Here is a 19003-nt window from a genome sequence, read left to right as displayed (position 1 = left end):
CGATACAGCTGCTACCACTGTCTCGCCCGGAAGAAATCGAATCATGGCAGGTGGTTTGCGTCCATATACCACTTCGAAAGGACTCATTCCTGCGGATGTGTGATAGGAGGTATTGTACCAATACTCGGCCCAATGCAGCCACTGAGCCCAATTCTTGGGTTGCTCCGAACAGAAGCAACGTAAATAAGTCTCAACGCACTTATTCAATGTCTCACTCTGTCCAACGGTTTTCGGGTGATATGAAGTACTCATTTTCAGTTGAGTCCCCTGTACCCTGAAGAGTTCGGACCAAAACAGACTCATAAATACAGCATCCCTATCACTCACAATCGTCTTTGGAACCCCATGCAATTTCACCACGTTTTTTATAAACACATCCGCCACTGTACTAGCTTTGTAGGGATGTTTCAATAAAAGAAAGTGTCCATATTTGAATAACCTGTCGATCACAACGAAGATAACATCATATCCTTTTGACTTTGGAAGCCCGGTAATAAAATCCATTGCTAAATCCTCCCAAATCATCATTGGAATAGCCAAAGGTTGTAGCAAACCTGCTGGTTTGGTGGCTTCATACTTTTGTTGCTGACAAATTACGCATTCAGCCACAAACTGACGGACATCTTTTTTCATTCCTTTCCAAAAGAAATTACTCGCCACTCTTTTATACGTTCGTAATGCCCCGAAATGGCCTCCAACTGGTGTGGTATGAAATTCATTTAACAACTTGGAAACCCACTGCGACGAACGGGGAACTACCAATCTGCCTTTGTGCAACAAACACTCGTTGACTAATCGATAATGTGTGCAGCCCTCATTCTCCTTCCGGAGCTTATCAATAATTTTCCGCAGTTCTGGATCTTTCCACACTGCCTTCTTAACTTCATTTATCTCAACCCATTTTGCTTTTGTTAAAACAGCCAAGCCGCCTCTGTCCTCTCTCCGTGACAAAGCATCTGCTGCTCCATTATCCATACCAGCCTTATGCTTGATTTCAAACTCATAGCCGAGCAATTTGGCCAACCAATATTGTTGGTCTGGAGTGGTTATGCGTTGCTGAAGGAGGCTTCGTAATGGTTTATGGTCTGTGAGCACTATAAACTTGTGTCCCAAAAGATGACGCCAATGTTGAACTGCCAAAACCAAAGCCATTAGCTCTCTTTCATAGGTTAATTTTGTTAAAGCTCGATCGGCCAGCGCCTTGCTGTAGTAGGCAACAGGTCTGCCTTCTTGTGTCAATACAGCCCCTAGACCAACTCCCGATGCATCACACTCAACCACAAACTCCTTATCAAAATAAGGCATTCTCAAAACCGGAGCAGTTATAAGTGTATTCTTAAGCTTAACAAATGCATCCTCTGCCAAATCGTTCCAGCAAAAATTGTTTTTCTTTAGCTGGTCGGTAAGAGGTCTTGCAATCTTTCCATAGTCTCGAATGAACTTCCTGTAGTAACCAGTCAACCCAAGAAATCCTCTCAAAGCCTTTGTGTTTTGTGGTCTCGGCCAACGACTAACGCTTTCGATTTTGTTCGAATCCACCATCACCCCCTGGCCAGTGATAATATGTCCCAAGTATTCAACTTGACACAACCCAAAGTGACATTTTTTTTTTATTCAAGACAAGCCTGTTACGCACCAACACATCTAACACCGTTTTCACATGCATCGTGTTCCTCCCATCCTTCACTATAAATCAATATGTCATCAAAAAATACCAGCACAAATTTCCTCAGATAAAGCCAAAATACCTCATTCATCGTGGCTTGGAATGTTGCTGGAGCGTTTTTCAGTCCAAAGGGCATTACTATAAATTCATAATGCCCTTCGTGCGTTCGAAACGCTGTTTTAGGAATGTCCTGAGGTTGAACACGAATCTGATGATACCCCGACTTGAGATCCAACTTTGAAAAGTATTTATGTAACACCCGGTATTTTTAATTACATAAATCCGCCTGCATAATTAGGATATTTAATTATTTAAATTTATGATTTATGGGTTAAAATATTATGTGAATTATTTATGCATGATTTAATTTATTTTTAAGCCATTTAACCCATAATTAGTGATTTTTATGATTTTTAGTATTTTTATTATTTAATCGCGTAGACGGGACCGTGGACGGACGAGATGACGACTTCCCACCCAAATTATTTTATGAGCCTTTTTAGAGCCCAAAAATATTATTTTGAGTTTTATTATCTCAAAATTTTTAGTATTTAATTTTATATAATTTTAGGAGTCCTTTTTATCCAAAATTAGCCAAGGTAATGACTTTTAATCACTTTTAAAAATCCCCTTAATTTTAATTTCGGGATTTTTAATAATGTTTCAGATTTTTAAATATTTCTTTTAGAGTTTTGGTTAAGTTATATTTTATATATATTTAATATCCTTAATTATATATTTATTTACCCTATTTTCTTATAAACCAAAAACTCAAAACCTAATCTACCCCAAACCCCTTAGCCGATCATTCACCCATCAGCCGCCATTCCCCTCCATGTTCATCTTCTCCACCTAGCAAGCCAAGGAAGAACACCATAGCCACACTTTTGAAGGACCAAAGCTCGTTGTCGTCGCCCCGTCGTCCCGAAAACGTCCTACGTGCGTGCTAAATCGATTTCTACGGTGAAAGGCATGAATTCTTTCCTATTTTCGTACAATATCAGTATATATTATGTGGATTATGGTAGGCATCGAAATTCTTTTAAATATTTTTCAGAAAATTCGATTGAAGGTTGGTTTTGGTGCATGTTCTTCGAGTTTCATATGTATGCTCACGATTTTTCCTCTCCATGCTTGGTTCGGGGCTGAGGGTTCGGTCAGGTAAGGTCCTAGGGTGTCTAAGGCTCGAGCCATGGCAGGGCTTGAGGCTGAGAAGGGTTGGAACGAACAGTTTTGGAGCAAGGAGGCGCAGCCGAGTCAGTTTAGGGTTTGGGGAGAAAGGCTGCGGCTCGGTGGTTCCTGGCTGCATGGGGGCTGGGGCCTGGTTGGGTTAGGTCCGCCCGGACGTGGGCTACGTCCGGGCGGCGGCGCCCCGGCCAGGGGCGGCCGGAGCCGGCCGGCAGCAGGCCAAGAAGGCCTGCTGCTCTCGGCCGAGAAGAATGGAGAAGGTGGGCGGTCGGGTTCTAGGGTTTTGGTGGTTTCCGGGTCGGGTCTTGGGTCCGGGTCGGGTCAGTAGGTTAGTGGGTTAAGTTAAGTGGGTCCGGATCCGGGTTATTTTATTTGGGCTCGGGTATTTTTATTTTTAAGTCTTTAAGTTAATTAGGAATTAAATGGACTAATTAAATTCCCAAAAAAAAAATTTAATTAGTACCATTTAAATTATTTGGGATTCCATTAAATTATTTTGGGTTATTTTATTTATTTTTGGGCTTTTGATAATTTTATTTTAAAGTTTTAAGTTGGCCAGAAATTTTTATGGGCTTGGGAGCCCATGAAAGTTATTGGGCTTGTTAATGGGCTTTTGGGCCCAATGGGCCAGATTTAAGTTAATGAGCTGGAGTGTAGGGCCAGCAGTCCAGAACCATCTATGAGAAAATTGCATGTGTCCTGATTATATATTTAATTATTTTTATGCATTTAAGTTATTTTAATATTTATATGTTAGTAAGAAAATTAAATTAAATATATATGAAGGACACACAATTTATTTAAGTACATGCATTCATGAAATCAATTTTTATGCTATGATTTAATTTCTATGGTTGAGCAAATAAAATATTTTAGGTGGAAATTGAAGTAGTGTGGCCATTTATGTATGGGCAGTTTCTGCCATTTATGTATGGGCAGTTTTCTGCCATTTATGTATGGGTGGTTCGCCACCAGCCTCGTACGATGGTTTCTTAGACTGATCAGTCGCACTATGGGTCACACTTACGGATAGGACCATTCGATGTTAAGAAAATAAATGCTCAACAACTCATGTATGTATGTTATGTATTATGTATTTATGTTTATTTAAGTAAGTTATGTTATGAAATTTTTAAGCATGCTCATTCATGTATATGTATGTAGTAGTATTAAATTGTTTTAAATTATTTTGAACCCTTGTTAGTATGCATGTTGGGCCTCTAGGCTCACTACACTGATATGGTGCAGGTGAGTACGTAGAGGAGCAGGTTACTCCTACCGGTGGTGAGGACGTATGAGCAGCGCTACAGTAGCCCCGTGACCGTGACAGCTTCTGAGTCACCGTGCTTGAGTCTTATGATACATTTTATTATTTTTAAGGGTTGAGGTGTTTGGAATATTTTATTAAATATTTTAGTGCATGCACACTTTTTATTTATTTTATTTATGCAGTATATTTTGAATTATAGGGGTTGACTCAGATATTTATTTAATTCAAAGAATGCATTTTATTTAAGTATTTAAATTGTTTATTTATTTAGTCATGAATTTATTTTAAGTATTTTAATTCAGTGCATATATGTATGGGCATATATGTACATATTTTATTTAGTAGTATAAAAAAAAAAATTTTTCCGCATATTTGTTTATTATAGAGTTAGGGTCGTTTCAATTTAGCCCCATGCAATTCATCAAACAACTCTTCAACCACCGGAATTGGGTATTTGTCGGAGATCGTAATATCGTTTAAGGCCCTGTAATCAACACAGAAACGCCAACTGCCATCCTTCTTTTTCACCAAAATAACAGGACTGGAGTACGGGCTGCCACTGGGTTGTATGACACCCGATTTGAGCATGTCTCGCACCATGCGTTCTATCTCGTCCTTTTGGTGGTGGGCGTAGCGATTTGGCCTCACAGATACCGGTCCAGATCCCTCTTTGATGTTAATAGCATGATCATGTATTCGTCGAGGTGGCAAGTCGATAAGTTCTTGAAACACCCCTTCATATTTAGCGAGGAGACTGGCCATATCCCCATGTAAATTTCCTTGCTCTGCCTCCAGTTTGCTTCCCCCACTATCATTCCACTTTACTGATACTGCCCCACAAAATTCCACCTCCCGTACTTTAGTAATTGACTTGAGAGATACCACGGATCTACTAAGTGTCGGATCCCCCGTAGAAGCACCGTCTGCCCTTTCCAAGTGAATCTCATCTGCATATTGGCCCAGTTCAGCATGACATCGCCTAATGTGCGGAGCCAGTCAACTCCTAAAATGAGATCAAGCCCACCCAATTCAAACAAATACCCTTCGATTTGTATCTGGCAAAGACCCAAATCGACTTCCAAATCTTTACACATCCCTTGACCTGCGACGCGAGCCCCATCGCCAAGACACACGCCAAATCGCACTTTCTCATCCACCTTAATCCCCAAATCAGTGATCAAGCTTCTCGAGATGAAGTTGTGGTTAGCGCCACTATCCACCATTGCCACCACATCTCGGCCCGCCACTTTTGCTTTCATTTTCAATGTCTGTGGTTGATTAATTCCACTGACAGAATACAATGGTAATTCCAAAGTGTTGTACTCGGTGGTAGGAGTTTCCTCCCACGTTTCAATCTCGCCCTGTTGATGACCACTTTCCTCCCCAGCTGCCCCCTGTTCGAGCTCGCATGTTTCCCCATCTTCCTCAGCCAGAATGGTTACCTTTAAACTCTTATTCACACAGCGATGCATAGGATGGTATGGTTCCCCACATTTAAAACACAACCCCTTCTCCCTCCTGTGCAAATACTCTTCGTGTGATACTATTCGTCCCTCACGGTTCCTTTGTATCGGAGCCTTAGATATTTCGCCAGTGTTCCCACCAAAATTTGATCGCGATCCCCCACTGTACGCTGTCGGAGCTAGCGGCCGACGTTGATACCCCTCTCCTGGACTCGCCGCCTTCGCGATAATCTGTGGTTGTGGATGATTAAATGGCCGATCCTTATCAGTGATGTGGGCTAGATTAGCCCAACCCATATTCATGGGCCTTCTCTGTTCAGAACCCATACTCAGCCCACAACATCATCGCGCGATCCACCGTTCGCGGGTTATGAACGATCATTCGCCGACGAATCTCATCCCGCAATCCACTCAGAAAATACCCCAGACACTGCTCTTCTTGAACATCACCAAGCTGCGCGACCAACACCTCAAAATATTCGATATAAGTTTCTATCGGTTGATGACCTTGTTTCAGCGATGCCATCAATTCAAATGGGTTAGCATCATACCCTCCGTATCGTTTAATTAATTCTTCAGCAAATCGGTCCCAGTTCATGTTGGGAATCCTCGCCTTCATCCAGCGGAACCAATGGACGGTGGATCCCTGCATACAAACGTAAGCCAACTTGAGTCGACATTCGATCGGAGTTTCATGAACGTCGAAGTATTGCTCCACCTTCCCCAGCCAGCCCATCGGATCCTCGCCGTCAAAACCCGGTAATTCAATCCTCTTTAACGCCCTTCTCATCTCCTCCTTCTCCTGTCTACCATCATCTCCTCCTGGCCCTTCTTCCTTTCGATTATCAGTAAGTGTAACACCACCCTGTCCCTTGAGCAACTGCTCCATCAACACCTTCAGATCATTAAAACCTCCGAGAGTTTGATCAAGTTTATCTAGCCTGCCTTGCACCTGTAGCATACTCTCCTGCAATCCATTCACTGATCGTTCCATCGTTTCAAACTTCGCATCGTTTCGCGTGCTGGCCATTGCCGTCGACCGTTCATCGTATCCGGCAGGTCGGAGCAATGTTATGACTTACAGTAAATACAAATTCGAAGGCAGAAAATGATGCGCCCAATGAGATGAAAATGAAGATTATATAGTAAGAAACAGAATAAACCCAGAGGCAAACCTCTGTACAATAAGTAACTCCCTAGCTAAGTGCTAGTTACTCTCTCAACAAGAAATCAAATCTCTCATACCATCTCATACCAACTAACTGCTATTATATATTCTCTTTCCCTTCACGTGTGTTTCGTTTGTTTCTCATAACATACACTTTGATTGTCTTGGGCTTTTCATCTTCAGTTTCACTTGGGCCCTTTGAATTTGAGGTTCCTGGGCCCAATGGATCAAGATCTTGCATATTTGAATCTGGGCTCATAACACGCTGCTACATTGGCCGGAGAAAGAAATAACATGAACATTATAAATCAAATTCTGAATCTCTAAAGCATATAATCCCCCATAACTCAAATCACTCATTGACGACACAATTTAAAGACGATGTTAACAAAAACAAAGCATTGTCATGTTAAACAAGTCTCACCACTATCTGCACACAGAGATATATATTACCAATAGAGTCAGCTGTAACTGCACTTCACAAATCTCAAGACATGACACGAAAATGCAAGAAACAGTAGAAAAATTTCTTTATGATAAATCTTTTAGCTGGGATCCTGTTGATCCCGGAATGACAAACCAGTAATTGATCAAATCTCATATCGGCAATGAACCTATGAAAATGCTTCATAATCATAATGTAAAAACAAGCACCTAAAAACCCTCGCCCAATATCTAGTAAATTCTGGTAAATAACCAAATAAAACACTAGCAAAAGAAACTTGAGAACATGATGAGTTTGTAAGAACATTCAATTTGGGAACTATGCGACCCATCCGGTATCAGGGTGACTTTTCTTGAAGGTCTTGATGTATGATTTGATAATATTAAGGCAAATCCTAAGTTACTGTGTAAAAATTCAAACCGATCGGCCAACATTGGATCATTTTAGACTTGCAGCGTTATCCTCCATGGTGAAGGATTTGTTGAATCAGCTTATCCGGCAGTTTTTTTGTGGCCTGCAGAAGGCAAAACAAAGCGAGGACGATTGATACTCAGGCACTCCATAATTCCAGCAGTAAAATGAAAATCAAGAATCAAGTACCTGAAAATGTCTCATATGCAGTATTGGCTCACAACCAACATCCGCAATTAGTTTTCCATTTGGGGTTCGCAAACTGAACCGCCCTGCTTCATATGCTGAAAGGCTATCTTTGTCATCAGGCAAGTTGTGGCAAACTTTGAAGAGCGAGCTAAGAGAGTTCATCTGGTAAGTTAAAGTAGATGAATAAATGAGCACTACGCCTTCAAAATGGCCTGCCGTACTTGTCAGAATAAAATACAGATTTATGTGTTTGTTCAAACCCTTTGAAAAATTATGGTATGAACAAGAATTTATACCCCTTCAACCAAAACTCTCAAATTGCAGGTCCAAACTCCAATAAATAAACAAGTATATTATACAGATATTTCTGATGTTTTGGACCAAAAACGACTATATTTCATCACAGATTTTCATATTCCATGAATCATCAAGCAGATATAGTATAGGTGATTGGCTAACCTTCATGTAAGGACAAGATGCACAACCTCCATGAAGAGAACAACCCTCTCCGCTTGCTACACCAGGTATTACATTAAGTTGCGAGAAGTCCCCTATTTCTCCAAAGGTTGAGTTCTGTGTTCTTGTTACAGACTCCGATGAGACTGGAAAGACTATCTCTACGGTAACTTTTGCTCCCTTATCGGACTTCATAGAGCCTAATAATTTGCGAACTGCGGCAACTATTGAAGTCACCATTCCCGATTCGGTACCTAAAACAAACTGAAGATGATCGTCGACATTTCTATTTAATGCCTCTTGCAACCTTTCTTTGATGAAGTCCAATATATTCTGTGTGGAACCTACTACTCCCATTCCTCTTTTCTTTGCTTCCATTGCTAGAGAAAACATTTCACCAGGAACTTCAAAATGAGCGGTTAGAAATGCATCGCAATACATTTCATTAATTTTACCGACAACTTCATGACCAAAGAGGTGATGAACGATACACGTTCCATCCTGGCACAGAAAAAGATAGGTTGATGATAAAATCAATGAAACCACCATGACCGTGGTACAACAAGGGTCTCATGCAACATGCTCTTCTCCAAAAAGTAGGACCTCCTTTCGAAAATGTTGAGAACAAGAAACTTATGGTTCCAAGTTGGGGTGCAAATTAACCTAGTCAATCCATGAGTTTGTTGAACGAACTCAAGTATTATTCGACACATATTCGAAATTATCGAACTCAAGTTGAGTTAAACATATTTCCATGCTGATTCAATGTCAAATTAGATTATTCAGTAACTCGGGACCTACTCATCACCTTTCATATATTTACAGAAATGCTTAAAATTAAATGAGTTTACAAGCCCGAGCCTTAATTGATCTGTATTTGAACCTTTTCTCACCTCGAAATTTAGTTCACAGCATACTGATAATAAAATATAGGTAGATTAGAATTCGCACCTAAATATTTCACTTTTTCATACTTCGAAAAATGCGCAGAATGTAGAACAAGTGGTTGCTTTTACTAACACAACTTAAAAAAATATATTCACCTGAAAATAATGAAGCCGAGGTATCAAAGATTTGATAGAGTTTCTATTGTGATTTGGATGTATACTGGCTATTTCTTCATCACTCATCACAGTCATCTGCTGAAACAACTCCATGATATTTGCTCCCATGTAAGTGTCAGGACCATACCATACACTTAAATTAGGCACTTCTGCAAAAGCCTTGAAAATTACCAGATGCAGCTCAAAATAAGTAAAAAGAATCTGAAGTATGCACAAAAAGTAAAACAAACAAATGATTAAAGCAATGGCACAGCCAACCTGCAGAATGGTTTGCACGACATTAGAAGAGGTACAGGTTATTGTTGGAACAACTTCATGCGTATAAGCTTTGGTCTCAAGGGATGTATTAATATAGACAACATGCAAAGAGGGAGAAGGAACAGAAGCTGCAGCAGTGGCAAGATAATCCATATATTTAGGACTGGATGCAGCATCAGCCAAGGAGCAACCAATTCGTTCATTAGACATCCTGTACACACCTACCTGAACAATTTTCATAGTTGAAATATGCTCACAACAAACTGAAATAACTATACTAATTTTGTAATCATTGATTGCGTTAAGAACCAAACTTAAAAAATGAAGCAATCATATTATATCAACTGCCTTCATCAGAAACAAATCTCCAAATCATTAACTCTAAACATGGAAGATTCCATTTAGTCGAAAACAACAAAATTTAATGTTAAAATTAAAACAGACATTTTCCTTCTGCAAAGTGGAGAGGTATTTACGGTGGTAAAAACCTTGCTCAAATAAACTAGGTTAACTAGCAAAACATCAGTCATCTAAAAAACATCAAGAAAAAATTTTTATATCATATAACATCGAACAATGACACTTCTTCCCATTTTCTCAACATTTCTTAACATATCATCATTCTCTAATTTTCCGGTGGTAAAAACCTTGCTCATATAAACTAGCAAAACATCAGTCATCTAAAAAACATCAAGAAAAATCTTTTATATCATATAACATCGAACAATGACACTTCTTCCCATTTTCTCAACATTCTTAACGTATCATCATTCTCTAATTTTCCACCACGTAACCCCCTGATATTTATAACCATCACACACACACACACATATGTGTGTATAATGAACAGAGATTAGTTGGTGAATAGGCTGATTAATTTATTTCACCATCTAATCAACAGAAGACATACATCAGAGAAAAATATGAGAAAGGTGTTGTACCTCTGTAAATCCAGCCTGATCGAGGATAGCTCGTACATTTTCAGACATAAAATCTACACCGAGAACAGTGATATATTTACATCCAGCTTTAGCCATTTGGACTGCAGAATCTGCCATTACCAATGAGTCAGATATATGGATGTGAGGCCAGAGCTTCTGTGCAGCAGTTAAAATGCCTTGGACCTCAGGGTCCATGTAAAAATGTGCAACCACCCCAATTTTTTTCAGCTCCAGCAAATTCACAAGTTCTTGAATTTTTACCTCATCAGGGGACAGAAATCTTGCCTGCAATATATGATATTGAAACTATGGTTTTCAAAATTTGGATGTTAGTCATTATGTTACCAACCTCACGAGCACACTAGCCAGAACCCAAAATTTACGAATTATTGAAAGAAAAGAAACACCCCAGATGGTGCTTCTGCAGTATAATGTGTTAGAACAATCTAATTGCATGATCTACTTCTGATGCACATAGTTGATTCAAAATAAGAGAAAGACAAACTTTTACCAACCGTGCACTCCAATGTCCTCGAAAGATAGGTGTGCCAAATCGTTGGCTTATTATTAAATATCAACTAGCACCTAAATCTTGGTCAAATACGGTTTTTTTCACCTTAAAAATGGGTCACTAAAAACTTCCTTTTAAAATCTCGAAGTATCAACTGATTGAAACAACATCATTGGCTCAAGCCACTCGTAATGTTTCTAGAAATATCAAGTTATCACAACTGAAATCTTCCTAAGAATCATGGCAGAATCTGTTCAAAATGTTGAACGTTCGTCTACTTCAACTTTACTAACAAGTATTTTGGGTAAAACAAAAATAGAGTAAATACCATTATGGGTAAGAAAGAAAGACTATTTAGCATTTTGTAAGCAGAAAAGGAGGAAACTTTGCAAAGATTTGAAAACTAAACATCCTACGCTCCAATATTCTGGGATGAAATGGCATCCGTCACTCTTCGGTAACTTTGGTAGAAAAGCCGTCTCTCCAAATATAACACAAAAAAACGAGTACAAAACCAAATACTAATCAACCATATAATAAACATAAAAATGAAAACTTCACCTGAGCTTCAGCATAGCTTCCCTTAGCTTGTATACCATCAGCACTCACAATCAACGATGGAAAAGGCTGGCCTTGCAACCTTCCCTCGCGCTTGGCCACCAAAGCCTTAGTCCTCTTTTGCATGCTCATCAACACATTGTGCCAAGTATTCGCTCTACTGCTAGAATAACCCCTTCCTTTCCCATTTAATCCAACAACACTCAAGGGCGCTACATCCTCTGTCTTTACTGCCAAAATCTCTTGCGGTGTAGCTCCATCAAGAGCCCAAACCAGACAGGCACAATACCCTTTTGTTATCTCCGAATCACTGTCCGCCAAAAACCTCAACCTATTCTCACTGTCTAGTTCTACATGAATCCACACCCGTGCAGTGCACCCAGGCACGCGGTTTTCGGTAGTTTTCAAAGAATCTTCGAAAGAAGGGAGGAGCTCGGCATAGTGCAGCAGCCTCTTAACACGATCTACCGGTTCATTCAGTGATTGAAGTTCTTCGATTAGGACACGCAGCTTAGAGCCAGCACCGGTGGCAGTACTCGTCAGATTGCTGGTTCCGGAGGCGACGGCTGAGCAATGAAAAGGCGTTCCCGATGTAAGTTTGAGCGGATACACAGAATTGCGACATGGGTTTTGCGAATGGGAGCATCTGATGACAGGGTGGGCGGGTTTTGGACTGTATAGGTTGCTGAATTTAGGGTTTTTAGAAGTGCAAAAGAAGGAGGACGATACAGCTCTAACGGTGGAGAGTGTGGCTGCTGAGTCCATATATCTTCTGCGAGTGAATTCGTGTGCATGAATCAGAAACGACGAAGAAGATCGGTGTGTGCTCCAAGTGTGTGTTTTGGTGCGTGAGAGAGAGGAAGACAGAAGCCGCAGAGAGGCGGAGGGAGGGGCTTGGCTTGAATGGCGGTGGCGAAATGGATATATTTTGTGCAGGAAATGAAGGAGGGCCTTTGGATTAATACAAGGTGGAAATTAAATTCGACAACCTTTTCACGCGCCAAATAATTCACGCTATTTTATGCATCTTTTATTATTATTATTATTATTATTATTATTATGCGTTTATGCGTTCATAATTAATAATAATAATAATTAATTGTTTAATTTTTTATTGTCACCCACGAAATTCAAATGCTGCACATGATATTTTTTGTTAGGACAATGAATGTTTTCACCCAAAAAGCTAATTGGATTCTGTTCAAAAAGGAAGTTAAGGCTTCTTTCGGGGAAATCCTTAAATGGTATGAAATACAGATGCTCGTTGTATGGAAAATTCCAATTAAAATGGGACCCACGTACATCATCGAAAGAAAAAATAAATTCACCGAGTCAGTATCCTCCGGGTAGTCGAATGATAACAGCTCGCGGACTTCCATGTTATCAAAAAAGTATTATAAGATTGCAGTACATAATCAAACTCAGTAATATTTAATCAAATAAATTCTCGTCATACTTTGTTTCACAAAATTAGAGATTTATTATACATAATTCAAAAATGGTTTAACTTCAATAGCAGCGCACGGTTTTTTTTAACAAAAAAAATCTTATAATTTATTTAAAAGGGAATATGTCTTTTGTAAGAAGAATCGATCCGAGTCTGATATTCATTTCAAAATTTATTCGTGAAAAGATCTCATAAAATTTTTTGTATTTGAAATATAAGCATAAACTTTCCATAAACAAAATCAAATTTGAAAATAAAACATGATTTCGTGTGTTTTAAGAAGATGATCAACTTTGTTAAATTGTCGCTACTGCAAAAAGTAGCACGATGGTGGTGTGTTTAATAATTTTTTCGGGTAAAGGGCAAGCAAAATGAGTTTGCACACTCCAAAATGATAAGGGTCCAACAATTCAAAATTGATTTGCTTACCTCTTTCCTTTTGGTCAATGGGAAGAAATTGTTGAACCAAAATCACACACGTGTTTCATTTTCCAATATACTGATTCTTTTTTTAATGAAAGTATATTTATATTTTTTTATGACTAATTAATCCGACTCATACTTGTCATTAAAAAAAAATTATTTTAAATATATCTCAAAACTTTGTGATCTTATTCATATCCAAAATATTCGTTTCAATCCAAGATGATCATTTCTTTTTATTATTTATATTAGGAAGAAACATTACTTAGTATTTACAATGGTGAAAAAAAAAATTTGGAGACAACAAATTTTCTGACGCTTGCAATTTCTTTATCTTTATATAGTAATCTCATATTCGAAATTATCAAAAACCACCTCTTTTTTTTTTTCGTTTTTATATTGTTGCCCCAAAACCAACCCTATGGTGACCGAAACCGACCGGTAACATCAAACCTCCGATTCAAAATGGTTCCAAGGTAAACCGGTTCGGAACTTCCGTCCCTGAACGACACGGGTAACACTAAGCATCCCTAGATTTATAAAACAATGAACTCACGTCTTGATTCCGTTATGACGTTCTGTTGGCTGAAGAGAATCGAAACAGAGATTATGTACAGACGGATAAGGGGTGAAAAATGGATGTCAAAAATTGACCGTTCTGGATGATTGCTTGAAAAAGGGGTGCCCAAGTGCATCCCGAGCTGACATTCTATCTGAAGGGTCGTATCTCAGAAGACCTTGCAATAAGTTAATGAGATCTCCAGCTGAATGATCTACATGATGCATAATCAAGTTTGGCAGCCGGGGCAGCTTCGAAACAGCTCTAGTGCTTTCTCTAGATGTTGCTCCCTCGGGCCAGTCCAACCTGCTCCTTCTAATGTAATTCTCAGCTTGTCCACTATCAAGTAAAATATACCACGAAACTTAGAATAACTAGAACATCTGTTCATTTGTGTTGCCACGCGAGAAATCAGCTTACACGGCTCTCTTCAACATGTGGTTAGGCAAGTGTCCAAGGACTCTCTCCATCATGGCGAGGTGTTCCAAGTTCTCGTGTGTTTGGAATAATGCTTCACCCTGGTAAGACACGGGCATATCAATAATTGAGTCAGGAAGACAAAGAAATACAGTCCATTCAAGATGTCCACAAAACAACCCTGAATGGAAGACTTTTAACGGGCATACCGTGCAAAGTTCCACTAAAATACAACCAACACTCCATATGTCACACGGATAACTCCATCCAAGTCCTGGTAAGAAAAATCGATACAAAGTGTAACCACATAGTTAAAATAACTTCACCTTATCAATACATAAAAAACAATATCATTCATTACTTTACTATACCTAGAATGACTTCTGGAGCTCTGTAATGTCGGGTCGATACAATGTATGACTGACCCTGTACGTCATAAGTTGTGCTACCAAAATCAATGACCTTTATGGCACTTGACTTTGGAATTCTCTTGTAGAATGACCCACTTTGGGACCTTGACGAATCCTGGTTAAAAACAAAAAAAACGATGTAGCAAGCGGACCGCTTTAACACAGAATAGTAAATTAATCGATCCACTAGCAATTGTAGTCTAAAAACCTAGCACATGACCAATCCACCTAAAAGAGCCAACAACATATAACATGAGATAACAAACTACATACCTTGTACTCCGGAACTTTGACATACTCGGGTGAGATGAGTAGAATATTTTCAGGTTTCAAATCCGTGTGGATAAGACGCAGATCATGCATAACTGAAATTTATCAAACCAAGCATCAAAATAATGCAAAACATCGGAATAATGAACCATGAAGCTATTGTACCACATTCCACCTCAAGTAAAAAGATCGAATTTGTGACAATATCTATTAATTTAATTGGAAAAATATTGTATTTCACATATATCTGCGGATTAAAATCCAATTGAGAATATTAACAATGAAGAGAAACTATTTACACACATGCTACACATTCCAACAGTTGTCTGCCAATCTTGCGGACAAGATCAACTGGAAATGAGCGATAACTGTTTTTGCGAAGAAAATCGTATAGGCTAGGTCCAAGCTTCTCAGAGACCTGTTAAGATCATTTAAGTTCATCCACAAATCTTAATCCCTATAATAATTTGTTAAGCAGGGGAAATTTAATCCACTAAATCATTCATATACTTACGATACATATATGGTTACGATAGTCAAACCAGTCCAATATTCGGACACAACTGCAAGAAATAAACTTGTTCAACAACTATATATTTGCAAATGCCCGATATGTGGTTAAAATATTTGCCAACAAGGTGAATCAGAAACTCACCGTTCGGCGCCTTTATCATGTCTACCAAGTTGTTGCAGCATGCTTATCTCAATCATCGCCGCATCACGGTACTTCTTAGTACCACGGATAACTTTAATGGCAACCATTTCTTTTCTTTCCCTATCCCAGCACTCCAAAACCTGACCAAATGTTCCTGGTAGGAAGAATTTCATTCATCATGCAAATGCATAAACAATAATAGAGCAGAGAAATAAGATTATCGATAAGGTACCGTACCTTCACCCATCTTACTTTGGATCTTATCTGCAAAGTAGGAAAAGAATCATATTAAGTATTACTGAAATAGTAACTGTTAAGATGAAAAAATTTAAAGCAGATTAAATGTCAATTGTCATTTATAAATCCAACAAAGTTGTTTAAGCAGATGGTCCTTGGATACATAAGTTAAATTACGCCCCTGGTCCTACATAGGTAGGAGACTTGTGATGCAAAATAAAACTGGACTCATATTTCATGTTATTAATAACAAGCTGAAGCAATAAATTATATGCATGTTACATAGAAGACAGAGGGAAAAACAATTTAATATGATCTGATGATGGAAGGAGATAGTTACAGCGACAAGTTAAATTTTCTCCGAGCTCAAACACATAGTGGCCATCTTCGTCATCTGCTCGTAAAGGGGGAGAAACATTTCGGGCCAAGTCCTTAACGAAGAGAGAACTAGGATGATCCGAAAGCATTCTTGATGTTGCATAGCTCGTCAAATTCCCAACCTCTTGGCCACAAAACAATCCTAGCTGAGCCTACACACACGTATTCATTCATGTTTTTTCTTCAATATCACATATTATGAATTTCTTCGGAAACACATTCAGAGTTTCAGACAAAATGATACACACTTCATTCCTAGGCTGCATCTATTGAGAAGCTTTAGACAACACTTTTCATAAAACAACTCAACTAAAAAAAACATAATCATACCAGGTCAATGGAAAAACACACTTCATATGCCAATCATGTATCAAAGTTATCAACTCAAATTAAACCAGTTGGATGTAGGAACTCAAAGTATATTTGCCAAAAGCTCCTATGACAAGATTTTGAAAAAAAATAATCATCTAGCACTATATCAGAATGAGTTCCAAACCAATATCTTTTCGCTTTTGTTACAATATATATATAGGCACACACATAGGAGGACCGAACTGGAACAGATATTGCGCACAGGAGCAGCAAATATGCATTAAAAACTCGACCCATTAAATTAATGAAAAACCCTTATTATTTACAGTTCTATGATGCATAGAATCTTGTTAAAATTGCGATATAAACAGATAATTCATCCATAGGTAACCTATATCAATAAAACAAACAAACTATTTCTACAGATGTATGCTATCATCAAGCATAAATCAAGCAATTTATCCACCAAAAAAACAAACACCCAAATCTCCCCATATACGGGCCTAAACTGAAGGAAAACATTCATCTAAAAAATTATCCCCCATCGGTGCACAATCAAGCGCATACAGGTGATATATATCCACCCCATTTAATTAAAACCCTAATTTGCCATCAAATCTAAAAAAATCCCAAAATAATCGACAAATCACGGAATCTGAAGAGTAGGTATAAAAATACCTCCAGCTGTTGAGGAGGAACATCCCAGCCTAACCGCAGCCTCTTCCTCGGCCTTTGATCCATCCGCAACTCCGTCACGCGCTCAATCTCCATTACAGATATGAAAATCCCAGAGAAAACAAAGAAATTCTATAGAGAGAAGGAAAGTCCGATAGGAAAACAAAAATATTCCACAGAGAAGGTCTTTGTTGACATTGCGAATTTCCCAGAGACGACGTTACTTATATAGATCTAATAACATCTAACAATTTGGCGTAATCTCGGTTGTGGCAAATCTGACCGTCCACGTAATTCCATCCGCGTCCTTGATTCTATTTGAGGATTCCTTTTTGCTTTAGACAGCACAGCACGATCAAAGACGTCAATTTTCGAAAATTAATCACAGTGGGCTGGGCTTATCTATGTTTAGTGAAACTGGGCCAATCACGGCCCGTCAATTTGTAATTATATTTCTATGAAATACATTCGCGATAATTAAATGAAATACAAAAATTTATATATGATTAGTTTTTTTATAATTTGAAAACATTAATACTCTAGATTGTAAGAAATTTTTTTTAAAATTAAAATAAGACATTTATTTAAAATAATCTCAAAACAATTAAGATGATGTTTAGAAGAGCTTATAAGCTCTTGAAAACAACTTATATTATAAGCTTTTTTAAATTTGTTTGGCAAATTTTTTGTCAAACAGCTTATAAGCTGTCAAAATAAGTTGTTTGACAGCTTATAAGCTATTTTTTTAAAAAATAAGGTCACCCTTAATTTTTTTAAAAAAATTTTATTTTAATATTTTACTTCTCCATATTATCTCTATATGTTTTATTAAATTCTCACCACGCCATCTTTCATTTTTTGTAAATAATTTCTCAATTTTTTTCTAAATTAAAATTAAAAATAATTTTATTTTTTAATATATGTTTAACATTTATGATAAATTTTAAAATATTTTGTATGTATCTTACTATTTAAATTAGTTTCATATTATTTTACCCATTTTGATAATTTCGACAATAAAAAGATCTTATAATACCAAACACATCAACATCTTTAAGTTGTTTAAAATAAGTTCACAGAGCTTATGAGCTGTTTTTAGTAAGTTTAGCCAAACAACCTCTAATTAATATTGAAAATTAAAACAAGTTTTAGAAATAAATATATGTTAATTTTGTTTTTCTTTAATTAAATTGAAATATTTTTTTTCAAAATTCACGTTGATATTTCTTTTATGGCAACTGATATATATGAACTTGGTATAAACTAGAATGAAGCGAATCATGTTTCAAAAAACTAATAATAACATAAATTAAAGCTAATCAATGAGCGGAGCTGTGTATTGTGCCGCCCGGGCTAATTCAATTCGAAAAATTAAAGCATCGGAGGGCTTGATAAATTCTACCCGGGTATATTAATGATAATCCTGGATCCGCCATTGAATCAATCAATTTGACTTCAATATAGAATCTTGCTCATGGTGGCCTGCTATATTTAAAATTCTCAAGTTGCTTATATAATAATGTACACTTCATTATCATATTTCGATAAAGAATCCAGATCGAGTTGGTGAACTTCCATTGAAATATGTGCAAAATCATGGAGATGGCCTATTCTTCTTTAATTTTCCTCATG

At 37.9% G+C, this 19003-nt stretch overlaps 2 protein-coding genes across 3 annotated transcripts; both read right to left on the bottom strand.

Annotated features, from left to right (window-relative positions):
* Positions 1–6787: 6787 nt before the first annotated feature.
* On the bottom strand, positions 6788–12549 carry LOC140893638 (quinolinate synthase, chloroplastic). The gene is made up of 7 exons (XM_073302727.1): positions 11592–12549; positions 10520–10804; positions 9579–9803; positions 9300–9479; positions 8260–8757; positions 7801–7962; positions 6788–7714 (listed from the first exon to the last, which is right to left on the bottom strand). The coding sequence occupies exons 1-7, from the start codon at positions 12351–12353 to the stop codon at positions 7658–7660; spliced, it is 2169 nt and encodes a 722-aa protein (XP_073158828.1). The 5' UTR covers positions 12354–12549; the 3' UTR covers positions 6788–7657.
* A 1270-nt stretch (positions 12550–13819) lies between these two features.
* Positions 13820–17567, bottom strand: LOC140888558 (serine/threonine-protein kinase AFC2-like). 2 transcript variants are annotated; one of them, XM_073296272.1, is made up of 11 exons: positions 17375–17567; positions 16347–16536; positions 16007–16033; positions 15770–15923; positions 15629–15677; positions 15418–15532; positions 15118–15209; positions 14806–14959; positions 14644–14708; positions 14438–14535; positions 13820–14356 (listed from the first exon to the last, which is right to left on the bottom strand). In XM_073296272.1, the coding sequence occupies exons 1-11, from the start codon at positions 17465–17467 to the stop codon at positions 14101–14103; spliced, it is 1293 nt and encodes a 430-aa protein (XP_073152373.1). In that variant the 5' UTR covers positions 17468–17567; the 3' UTR covers positions 13820–14100. The 2 variants fall into 2 exon arrangements, with proteins under 2 accessions (XP_073152373.1, XP_073152429.1); XM_073296328.1 differs by lacking the exons at positions 15418–15532; positions 15629–15677; positions 16007–16033; positions 16347–16536; positions 17375–17567 and having other exon boundaries at positions 15770–15920.
* Positions 17568–19003: the final 1436 nt, after the last annotated feature.

This window comes from Henckelia pumila, chromosome 1, assembly GCF_033568475.1.
Source record: "Henckelia pumila isolate YLH828 chromosome 1, ASM3356847v2, whole genome shotgun sequence".
NCBI lineage: Eukaryota > Viridiplantae > Streptophyta > Magnoliopsida > Lamiales > Gesneriaceae > Henckelia > Henckelia pumila.
This window is presented reverse-complemented; position numbering and strand designations above follow the sequence as displayed.